The following is an 11,283-nucleotide window of genomic DNA, read 5'->3' on the forward strand; positions in this document are numbered from 1 at the left end:
TCCCCAGGAGAACCACATGGCTGAGGAGAGGGTCAGGGCATCTTCCTCCTCCTCCTCACTGTTCACTTTGAACCGCCCAAAGGGGCTGGAAAACAAGACAGAGAGGTCTTTTCACACCCCTTATTTGCATCCCAGGGCTCTCCACTGTGCCTGGAGCACCCTGATGCCACCCTACATCCTTCATCACTACAGACTGTGCACATGACCCAAAGAGCTCTTCACCCCTCGTGTCCTGCTGCCTTGAATGTCCTGTTTGCTGATCTGCAGCCCTGTCTGCCTTACATTGGTACTGGTCCTGTCACACTGCCCCCCAGGCCAGGAAGATCATCTGATCCTGGCCAGCTCGAGTCTCTCCCACTGCACCATGGAGCTCAGAGCAGATTGCTGGCAAAAGCCTGTGGGCACGAGGCTGAGGTGGGGTCAGGCTCCTGGCCCTGCACAGGAGCTGCCCTGGGGCCAGGGAAGGGTATGAACTCAGAGCCCAAGAGCTGATGGTCACTCCCAGTCAGGTATCAGCACGGCACCTGTTCTGCCAGGTGTGCTCCCACAGACCCACATGCTGGCTGCCCCACAGATCTGTATCTCTCAGCTCAGCACCAGCCAGAGAGCCTGGGAAGCCTCAGCCTGGGGCTGGTGGGGCAGAGAGGGCAGGGCTGGCTCCTGCCAGAGCCTCCCGAGGGGCTGCAGGGCTGTGCCTGAGACAGACACCGTGGGGACCCAGGGGACAGTGTCCCGGAGCTCCTCCCTGTCCCCCCCAGCCCCTGAGTGACCCAGAGCACACTCACCTGAATCTGTCTAGGAGGTACAACATCACGGCCACCACGTGCACGGACAGTCCCACCAGTAGCCACAGAGTGCTCTGGAAAGGCTGCATGAACGAGTCCAGGGTGCTGCGGGGGATTTCCTAGCACACAGGAGAGAGGTGACCAGTGCTGGCACCTGTCCTGCCTGCACCTTGTATGGACTGGCAATGGCCCCTGCCCTGCTCTGGGCTCCTTCTGCTCTGCTGCACAGGAAGGCTCAGGGCAGCTGAGACAAGACCCAGCATTGAAACCCTCACGTGGAAGGTGGCATCCCCCAGTAGGGGTGGGCATTGGCAGCTGACCTGGGTCAGGCAGGGGACAGCATGGGGGGACCTAGGAACAGGCATGGCAAGTGTCTGCAAGCTGGGGAGCAAGGGGCACCTCCCTGGAGCTACAGAACAGCCCAGCTCAGGCCATACCTTCTTCACAAGGATGGTGAGTCCCTGGTACTTGAAGGGCTTGGAGAACTCGATGTACTGAGCCCGCTCGTTGTTGATGGTGAGGGGAGCCACGATCATGTCAGCCTGGCCGCTCAGCAGCTCTCCCATCATTCCGTTCCACTCCTTCTTGTTGCTGTTGTTAACCTGCCATGGAGCCACCACAGGGTCAGACACTGCCCTGACACCTGCCCCCACCACCCAGGACCCCTCACGCGCTGCAGGAGCCCTGCCCTGCCCTCCCACCCCACCCCTGCCCTGGAGAAAGGCCTGGGGGTGTTTCAACACACAAAACAGGCAAAGAGATGACACAGGCTGCCCAAACTCACCCGCTCTTGGGTACCAAATTTACCATCAGCCACCAGGTGAACCTCGTAGGTGAAGTTCATCACTCCTGCCAGCCGGATGAGCAGGTCGATGCAGAAGCCGTAGCAGCACAGAGCCACGGTGGGGCGGCCTGAGGGGGAGAGGGAGAAGTGGAGTCAGACCTTTGCCAGGGACCCCAGGGCTGTCCCCGGGGAGAGAAGCCACCTGCATGGCTCTGGTTTCCAGTAGGACCTAACCACGTCATCCAGGCAGAACTGTCCACCCTGACCACCCTCTCCATCTGCCTTCTTCACCCACGGGTGCTGGAAATCTGGGATCAAGGGGCCTCGTGCATCATGTATCAGAATGGATAGATGCAGGGAGAACACTGGATGTGTCTTCCTCAGCTTTAGCAAGGCTTTTGACACTGTCTCCCATAACATCCCTGTAAGCAAGTTCAGGAAGTGTGAGTTAGAAGAGCAGACAGTGAGATGGATGGAGAACTGTCTAAACAACAGTGCCAAGAGTGTTGTGATCAGTGGTGCACAGTCCAGTTGGAGACCTGTTAGTTGTGGTGTTCCCCAGGGGTAGGTCCTGGGCCCAGTCTTATTCAACATCTTCATCAATGACCTGGATGAGGGGATAGAGTGTATTCTCAGCAAGTTTGCTGATCATACCAAGCTGGGAGGGTTGGCTGATAACACCTGAAGGCTTTTCAGTCATCCACTGAGATCATCCACTGGGTAGAAAAAACACCATGCACCCCTATAAATTAGGGGTTGACCTGCTACAAAGCAGCCCCATGGAGAAAGACCTTGGGATCCTGAAGAAGTTATCCATGAGACAGCAATGTGCCCATGTGGCTGAGAGAGCCAGTGGTATCTTGGGGTATATTAAGAACAGTAGGGCCAGCAGGTCAAGGGAGGTTCTCCTCCCCCTCTATTCTGTCCTCATAAGACCATATCTGGAGTGTTGTGTCCAGTTCTGGGCTCTCCAGTTCAACAGGGGCAGGGATTTACTGGAGAGAGTCCAACAGAGGCTACAACGATGATGAAGGAATTTGAACATGGGTCATAGAAGGAAAGGCTGAGAGACCTGGGGCTGTTTAGTCTAGAGTAGAGAAGACTGAAAGGGGACCTGATGAATGTCTATAAATATCTGCAGGGTGAGTTTCCACAGCACCAAGTGACAACACAGGAGGTTCCACTTGAACATGAGGAAGAACTTCTTTCCTGTGAGGGTGACAGAGCCCTGGGACAGGCTGCCCAGAGAGGTTGTGGAGTCTCCTTCTCTGGACACTTTCAAGACCTGTCTGGACATGTTCCTGCGTGACCTGCCCTGGGTGTTCCTGCTGCAACAGGGAGGTTGGACTGATGATATTCAGAGGTCCCTTCCAACCCCTATGATTCTATGATACTATGATTTGCTGTTTCCCAGAGAGGTGCACTGAGAGTTGATGTTACTGACCCACTGCAGGTGACAGAGGGGGTTGGTGCCTGCAGGATGTGCTGGAACATGACCCCATCAGGTTGAACACAGCCCAGGACACACCTCAGGGCTGGGCTGAGGGATTGTGCACAGGAAAGTGTGATGGGCCAAGGGAATGATCTTCAAGGTGGGTTTGGGCATGCCTGGCATTGCTAAGCAGCTCACATTCCCCACTGAGTGCTCACTCCTGATCCTGAAACAGACTTTCCATAACAAAATGGATTTAAATTGGATATTAGGAACAATTTCTGCCCTGTAAGGGTTGTCAGGAACTGGCACAGGCTGCACAGGGCTGTCTTGGAGTCACCATCCCTAGAGGGAATTCAAAGCCATGTGGATGTGGTGCTGAGGGATATGGCTTAGTGGTGGTCTTGGCAGTGCTGGGGGAATGGTTGGACTTGATGATCTTGAAGTTCTTTTCCAACCAAAACCATTCTGTGATTCTATGAAACTGGTATTAGTACCAGTGCAGCAGGTGCTAATGTGTGTTGGGGTTCTCACTTCTGCTTGAGATAAGGCAAAGGAAACTGGAGCATGCCAGGAGACAGAAACATGGGATGCAATCCCCCAGAACAGCCCTGGAGCCCACCCAGAAGAGAGACAGTGGAAAGTCATTTGTTGAGGTCAAAAACCTGAATCTCAGTGCCCAGTTGCTGCCCAGCACCACTGTGGGGCTGAGCTGATGGGGAGCTTTGGGGGGCTGAATGTTCTCTCACCTTTCTGCTCCCCATCCTCTGGGCCCCCTGTGTGACTGGGCACCCTTCCTGGGGACCCGTTCTTGGGACTCTTTGTCAGGTGAATGGACTGGGGGAGCTGCTGTGCTCCCCACCAGACTGGATTACCTGGGATGGTCTCGTTGGGTCCAGTGCAAAAGACCTTTTTCACAGGATCTCCATTGATGGTGAATTCCTCCCTGCATGTCCCATCTGCTTGCGTGGGCTTCACATACACAAAGGGCTCTTGATGGATCGTCACGATCTGCAAGGTGAAGCACAATCACCCTCTTGTCTCTGTTGCCCTCCAGAGCTCTGTTCCCCTGGGCGGGGAGCTGGGCTGTCCTCTGCACCCAAAATACCATGTTATCCACCTCAGCTGCACAAGACCACTCAGCCCAGCAGCAGGACCTGGCTTTGGGATGGGGAACATTTGCTCTCTTTGCAAGACTGGGAAGAGCCATGTCAGCATCCTCCTTCGTGTTGCACTTCCACCTTGGCTCCAAACCTTTCCCACCTCTCTCCCTCACATCAGGCTGATAAGAGCCAATGCACAGCCAGGATTAGTGCCCTGAATAGTACTTGAGACAGTGGCACACTGCCCCAAGCTGATGCAGATGTTTTAGTCCCACCCTGGACCTTTGCAGCAGAGCACCATCCCAACACGTCGGCTCCAGCTCTGCAGGGCTCACAGCCGGTGGGGATGGGTCACTTCCCTTGCCTGAACAGCAGGACAAATGAATGGTCATCCTGGTAAGACCAGCCTGCCCAGGACCTCTTCACTAAAGTGGCTGCTGGGCTACACTTAAGGGAAGAACATGAGAAGTAAAGCAAGAGTGTCAGGACCTTCTCCCATTGTCACCTCCAGCTCATGGCCACCAGCTCTTCAGGGATTTCCTGAGCTCAGCACTGCAGCCACCAGCCCACCCACTGGCTTGTTGAATCTCCTTTTGAACCTGTTTCCTTCTGGCCCCTGCTGTCTAGCAGCTGTGGGCTCCAGAACTGACCTATGCCTTGGCCAAAGGAGCCCATTTTGTACTTCCTGCAAACCTGTGCCAGGTGCTCTCTGGCTCCCAAGCCTTGAGGAGTGGTGAACATCTTATCCCGTCATCTCTTCTCTGCTCTTCTCTCTCATATCCCTTTTCCAGCTGTCTCCATCCAAACCAAAGGATGTCTGCCACCTTCTCTAGTTTGTCTACAACTGGAAGTTGTGCTCTAGCTCTGTGCACCCTCCAGTACCTTCTCTACTCTGGGGTGGGGCTTTTTACACAGGTATGTAATGAGAGGACAAGGGGAAATGGTCTGAAGCTCAAAGATGAGAGATTCAGGTTGGACATCAGGAAAAAGTTCTTTCCTGTGAGGGTGATGAGATGCTGGAACAGGTTGCCCAGGGAGGTTGTGGCTGTCCCATCCCTGGAAGTGTTGAAGGGCAGGTTGGATGGGGCTTGGAGCAACCTGGGCTGGTGGGAGGTGTCCCTGGCCATGCAGGGGGGTTGGAAATGGATGATCTTGAAGGTCCCCTCCAGCCCAAACCATTCTATGATTCTACATTGTTCTGCTGTGTCTTCCTCCAGATGCCTGGTGCCCTGGGTTTGCAGATGCTGCTGACAGCTGCAGAGGCACCAGTGGAAGTGGGAGGCAGAGAAAGCCTCAGTCCTGCATGCAGAGAGCTGAGGAGACCTGCCACCCCTGAAGCCATGGGCTGTTACCTTCAACTTGGTTGACATCTGATAGCCTTGAGGTTTCTCTGTTTCTCCCCCTGGCCAGATAATCTTCCGGTCGTTGGTCAAGACCTGTGATCAATCCCAGGGGAAGGAGATAGACATGAGTCTGTGGGTAGACACCCCAGTGCACACAACCCTCCTACCCACCCTGCCCAGGCCTGTACTTACGTGGCTGCCATTGTAAATCCCAACTTGGACGAGCTTCCGATTCTGCAGGTTCATGATGCTGTAGTTGGCAAACTTCCTGTCCCCATCTTCATTGAACTCCACCCGTCCAGTGACACCCTCAGAATACTTGGAGGACATCAGCACCCTATGGAGAGAAACATAACAGCCCAACCTAGAAAACCTGCTGTGGACACCTCAGAAGGCATCAGAAAGGCAAATGCTTTCTCTCAGTTCCCTGCCTCATGCCCACTACCCCATGGGAATCCACCCAAGGCTGCTCACAGACCTGTGGCCACCCCCTCTTGGTGGGTGGATTCAGTTTCCCAAACATCCCACTACCATCTCCGTTGGCATTGCTCCTTGTTTTCCAGCAGATCAGTCCCATTCCCTTAAGGAATGATACGTCCCACAGCATCCAAGGGCCCCTTCCTCTGGGGGTCCCCTGGGAGCTATGTTCCTGTCACCATTCCAGCCCATCACAGCCTGGGTTGTGCCTCAAACACACACATACAAGGTAAAAACCAGCCCCCCAGTCCCTGGACAGACAATAGTGAAGATCCAGAAGGGTTTCCTGAGCCACCATTGAGAACAACTTTGATTGTGTCATTACAGAGGATGCCTAAAATTAATTTCTAATAGGAATGGCTGCTTCACTGGGATCCAGCCTGCAGAAGAGGTCCTTGTGCTACAGCATCTGCAGTGATGCAGCACAGACCCTACCTGAAGCACACAACCCCCAGCAGCACAAAGGTGGGCTCCTGGGAAGCACATGCAGTGTCTGCCCATCACCCTGCCCGTGGCAGCAAGACCCAACACACACTTGCTGAGACCACAACACCCAACATCACAGCACCAGTATCTTCTGGAGCAGGGAGCAGCCTGTCCCATGGCCCCAAGCTCTGCTGGCAGCATGTTGATCCATGCCACAGCTTTGACAAGTTCAGCAAGAAATGCATCTGCATCCCTGAACTCTGATGTGACAGAAATACCCCCCTACCTGATTTGGCAGAAAATCTCCTTTCTGCCATCTTTTTCCTATAGATTTAAGATCCAGACCAGAGGAGATCATGGTCTCTGGATCTCTTCCTGCCCACACTGGTCCCAGCTGCCCAGGCACTGCCCAGGAGAGTACAGGTTGGCATGGTACCAGACACTGGGGTGATGCCTAAATAGCCTGGGCAAACTGGGGGCTAGTGCCTGAGCCCCTGTCATGGTTGGTTTTCTAGAATGTGGTCCTCACATCCCAACCATGCAGGACAGTCCAAGCAATCCTGTGCCTCATGCCCCAAAGCTTTAGTGACAGACAAAGTTGCCATGTTGCTTTCCTGCACCTTTTCCACATTCTCCCACCTTTTCCAGCTCTCCTCTGCTCCCTCCAGCAGGAGCCTTTCCCAAATACCTCTTGAAAAGGGGTCCTGTCTTCCAGATGTTGGTGTTGCCCACGCAGCCCCGTGGTGGGTCTGTGATGTTCTCCTTCTCAAACAGGTCGTGCACGGCCTGTGCCACCACGGCCACGGCGTCGCTGATGTGGGCTGACTCGTTCTTCCCATTGATGAGCTGCAGCCCGATGACTCCTGGGGTGAGCAGAGGGCAGGGGGCCCATCAGCACCCCTGGGCACTGTGGCTGCTCCAGCATCACCTCCATGCCCAGGGCTTGGGGACCAACAAGCTCATGGCCATGGGCAGAGGAGCTGTCGGGGGAGCTGCAGGAGCTTCAGGCAGGGTCAGGCAGGGGAAGAAGCTGTGGCAGTGCTGGCCCCACCCCACCTGCCCACGGGGGACTGGGCACAGCTTCACCCACCTGCAGACACCCTGTGCTCCATCCCCATGTCATTGCCCAGGCCTGTCCCCAGCTTGCAGACCCCCAGGGAGTGGGGGGCTGAGTCCCCACGTGGGCAGAGGGAGCCGAGACCAACACCTGGGGACCCTCCACTCACATGGGACCACCACGGCCCCGTGTTCCCCCAGCCCCAGGGCTCCTTGGGTGGGGTGGGCGGGGGGATTCCTGCCATCCTGCCAGCAGGATGGTGCCTCTGGAGGGTTCCTACCATCAGGGGCGTATCGCAGGGCGTTGCCTGAGATCTCCCGCTCCCCCACCAGCCAGACGTAGCCCGAGCCCGTCATGTTGAGCACGGCTGCTGAGCGGTACACGGTGGCTGCATCATCCTCACTGCAAGGAGAAGAAGGGAAGGGGAAGGTGGCTCCAGGTGCTGGACGGCCCCTCTTCCCCCCTTGTCGAATCCCAAGGGGATGGCAGGGCCAGGGAAGTCTCATCCTCCTCCTGGTCCTCCTCTGAAAACCAGTCTCCACTGGTTGTCCTGGGCCATGGCTAATTCCTTGGTGCAATGGGAACCTTTCTCTCAGCTCCATCTAATCCCACAGTGCCCAGCACAGCAGAGAATCTGCACATTTGACCCGTTCCTTATTGCTCCATGTCTACAGGCCTCAGGTTACACCTCCAGTAGCTGTTGCTGCTTCTGCAGCTGCCAAGGCTTTGCAGGACCTGCAGACAGCTCAGCCATGCTGGTGACTGCAAGCTCAGCACCAGCCACCTGCCTGGGACCTGGGACTTTGTGTCTCACACTCCATGAAAGCCTCAAACCTGCACTGACCTCAGTGCTCAGCAGTGCTGCAAAGGGGAGAGTGAGGAGACCTCGGAGCACCTTCCAGTGCCTGAAGGGGCTCCAGGAAAGCTGGGGAGACGTTTTCTACAAGGTCATGGAGTGATAGGACAAGGGGTAGTGGCTTTAAACTGGAAGAGGGGAGATTTAGGTGAGATGTTAGGAAGAAATTCTTCATTATGAGGGTGGTGAGGAACTGGCCCAGGCTGCCCAGGGAAGCTGTGGCTGCCCCATCCCTGGCAGTGTTGAAGGGCAGGTTGGATGGGGCTTGGAGCAGCCTGGGCTGGTGGGAGGTGTCCCTGCCCATGCAGGGGTTTGGGACTGGGTGATATTTAATGTCCTTCCAACCCAAAGCAGTCTGTGATTCTGTGATTCTACGAAGTGGGAGCAGGGAGGGGAGGAGCCAGCTCTGCCTTACCTGGCAGAAAGGATGATGACACGAGCCTCCAGCTCCTTGGCCTCCAGCAGCAGCGACGTCACGTTTTTGGTTCCAGGGTCAAACTGAAGCACTTTCTCAGCCTGTGATTAGTGTGAGCAAACGTGGTTAGTGCGGGAGCCACGAGGCTGCACGTGAGAGCCATGCTATCTAGAAAAAGGTCAAGAGAATTCATTAAACTGCACCAAAGTCTGCTAAATAAGGTTGGTTACAGCTATTTTTTCTTTTTTTTTTTTCTTTTCTTTCTTTTCTTTCTTTTCTTTCTTTCCTTTCTTCCTTTCTCTTTTAACGCTTTGGCTTTTTGGTTGGTTTGTTTGTTTGTCTGTTTTTTGCACTGTGCATGCAAACTGAAGTCAATCAAGACCCAAGAAGAGGCGTGCATTGTACAGGAAAGAGAAAAAGGCTTTGAAATGCAATTGAAAACTCAAACGAGTGTTGTTTTTCAAAAACATGGGAAATGAAAAAAAATACATTGCACAGGGTTAACCTTTGGGAGCAGAAGTGAGCAACTTACACCAAGGAACCGTTTCCTTTGGGGAGGAAAGGGGGTTGGTTCAACTTTTCAAAAAAAAAAAAACAACCAAAAAAAAACAACCAAAAAAACAAAAAAAAAAACTTGCAAGTTAATTACTGGTTCACATGCATGTTTCAAAAATAAATCCTTCCAGGGTCAGCTGGCTAGGTTTCCATTCTCAAGTCCAAACCAAACTATCTCAACATAAAAACGTGCTACCAAGAAACAGTCACGGATCTTTTTTTTTTTCTCTTTCTTTTCTTTTTTTTTTTTTTTTCTCTTTCTCTTTATTTTTTAAAATTTATTTATTTATTTATCATTTTTTTTCTGGTGGCTGTGGCTATTTTTTCATTTGCTAGTTAGGTTGGTGGGCGGCGTGCATTTCCATGCATATATACCTTGGGTCCTCGCTTGTTGTCATAGGAAAGTTGGTCGAGGTTTTCATAGTTCCTTTTTTTACTCTGATGAATAATGTGCACAGAGAAAATATGTAGACACAGAAGAATATTATAAACAGTTGAAAATGACGTGTAGTAAAGCAATCCAACATCCACCTCCTCCTCCACTGTTTGCTAAAGGGTCTCTATAACGCTGGAGCTCGCAAAAACCACTATCAGGAGAGAGCGCCTCAGGGTGCCCAGCCCTGAGGGTCAGAGCAAGCCTGAGGGTCACAAGCTGGTGCGTTGAGGTTGGATGTCCCCTGTGGGCCTGGGGAATTCTTCAGCAAGACTCTTTTTTTTACCTCAGAAACAATCTACTCATCTCTAAGGGCCTAAGTGGTGGGCTTTCCATGGAATTACTGTGGAAGGACAACATGTTGTGTGTGAATAAAGTGCTGGATAGAGGCAAACTGTGACAGGTAAGGATAGGAGCATTGCTGCTGTCACTGAGCATTGCAATCCTGGTCACCCTAAGACAGTTCACAGCAAGTGTGGTGTCTCAGCTGAACTTCTCACCTCCTTCGAGGAGGGAGCAGCTTTTTGGAGCTCTGTTGCCATCCAAGAGAGAAAGAAAAGCTCTCTAGGTCCCATGTTGGCTCAAAGCGTGGTGATGTGAAGCAATGGTGATCATGGGATGACACTGCAGCATTTACCTGGTGCTTGAGGAGGACTGAGGGCACCTGGTGGCTCTGGGGCACATGGGTGGCTCTGGAGGTGCAGCTGCCAGAGACCACAGTGCCCATAACCTGGCCCTACACAAGGCTACTGGGGTTCACTGATGGATGGTCTCCATGCTGCTGGGCCAGAGCATCACCTTGGACTAAGGCAGGTGGTTCAGTGTGGGCTGAGCCTGCAGGTAATGGAGGACCAGGGCCTCCTCCTCCCCTTGTCTCCTGCCTGAGCCACTTCTGCTGCTTGGCCTCGACAGAGCATGAAATCTATATCTGGAGGTTTCCTCTCCTCCAGGCAATAGGAGCCTTGACCCAGCAGCAGTGTGCAGAGTCCTGGGGATCTTCCTGGCAGCAGCCCCTGAGGTCAGGTCACTTCTGCAGGATGGTGCCTGGCAGGTTTTGGTGGGACATACTCTGATCCCTTCTTCTTGACCCTGTCCCACCCCAGCTGGGCATCCCTGATCTGTGTGTATGGGGTTCAGGATTCAGCTCTATTCCAGTCTCCATTTGGCAGCATCTTATGGCAACAGCAACTGATCCCTGCCAAGAACCTGACCCTTTGCACCCCCAGAATGCAAGGGTTCATGTTCCCTGGTTCCTCCTTCGTCACCAACGTTTTATCTTTGCATCTTGCTTTCCAAACTCAATTCTTTCCTTCTCCTGACCACTTTGACCGGTCTTTGGCAGGACATTTTGCCAGATCTCCTTTCCTCCTTGGATCTGTGGGTTCTTTCTTCTCCTCGGGCACAGCCTGACAGGATTTTAATTGCTCAGAGAAGTGGGGTCCTTGCAAGCAAAAGTGTCTGAGGAGGCAAAATCTGCTTGGAGCCCAGTTCTTCACTTCTGATTATATCCATGGTGAGGATTTCTTCAATGGCTTCTTAGAGTCTGCTTAGTGAGACCTGTGAGACCTGGAGTAACAACTGCTTCCAAGGACAGCAGAGTTGCAGCAGGACAGCAGG

The 11,283-nt window shown here is 53.4% G+C and overlaps 1 protein-coding gene across 1 annotated transcript in view; it reads right to left on the minus strand.

The window, feature by feature from the left end:
- GRIN1 (glutamate receptor, ionotropic, N-methyl D-aspartate 1) overlaps window positions 1-11,283 on the minus strand; it is a 69,750-nt gene that overhangs the window by 20,763 nt on the left and 37,704 nt on the right. The window contains exons 4-14 of the mRNA XM_009994327.1: window positions 9,609-9,671; window positions 8,679-8,779; window positions 7,688-7,809; window positions 7,039-7,213; window positions 5,640-5,784; window positions 5,457-5,540; window positions 3,877-4,012; window positions 1,570-1,697; window positions 1,223-1,387; window positions 786-904; window positions 2-85 (exon numbers count right to left, since the gene is read on the minus strand). Coding sequence (XP_009992629.1) covers window positions 2-85; window positions 786-904; window positions 1,223-1,387; window positions 1,570-1,697; window positions 3,877-4,012; window positions 5,457-5,540; window positions 5,640-5,784; window positions 7,039-7,213; window positions 7,688-7,809; window positions 8,679-8,779; window positions 9,609-9,671 — 1,322 coding nt within the window. The remainder of the gene's footprint in view (window position 1; window positions 86-785; window positions 905-1,222; window positions 1,388-1,569; window positions 1,698-3,876; window positions 4,013-5,456; window positions 5,541-5,639; window positions 5,785-7,038; window positions 7,214-7,687; window positions 7,810-8,678; window positions 8,780-9,608; window positions 9,672-11,283) is intronic.

The sequence above is a fragment of the Chaetura pelagica genome, unplaced genomic scaffold, assembly GCF_000747805.2.
Source record: "Chaetura pelagica isolate M959 unplaced genomic scaffold, ChaPel_1.0 scaffold132, whole genome shotgun sequence".
Classification (NCBI taxonomy): Eukaryota; Metazoa; Chordata; class Aves; order Apodiformes; family Apodidae; genus Chaetura; species Chaetura pelagica.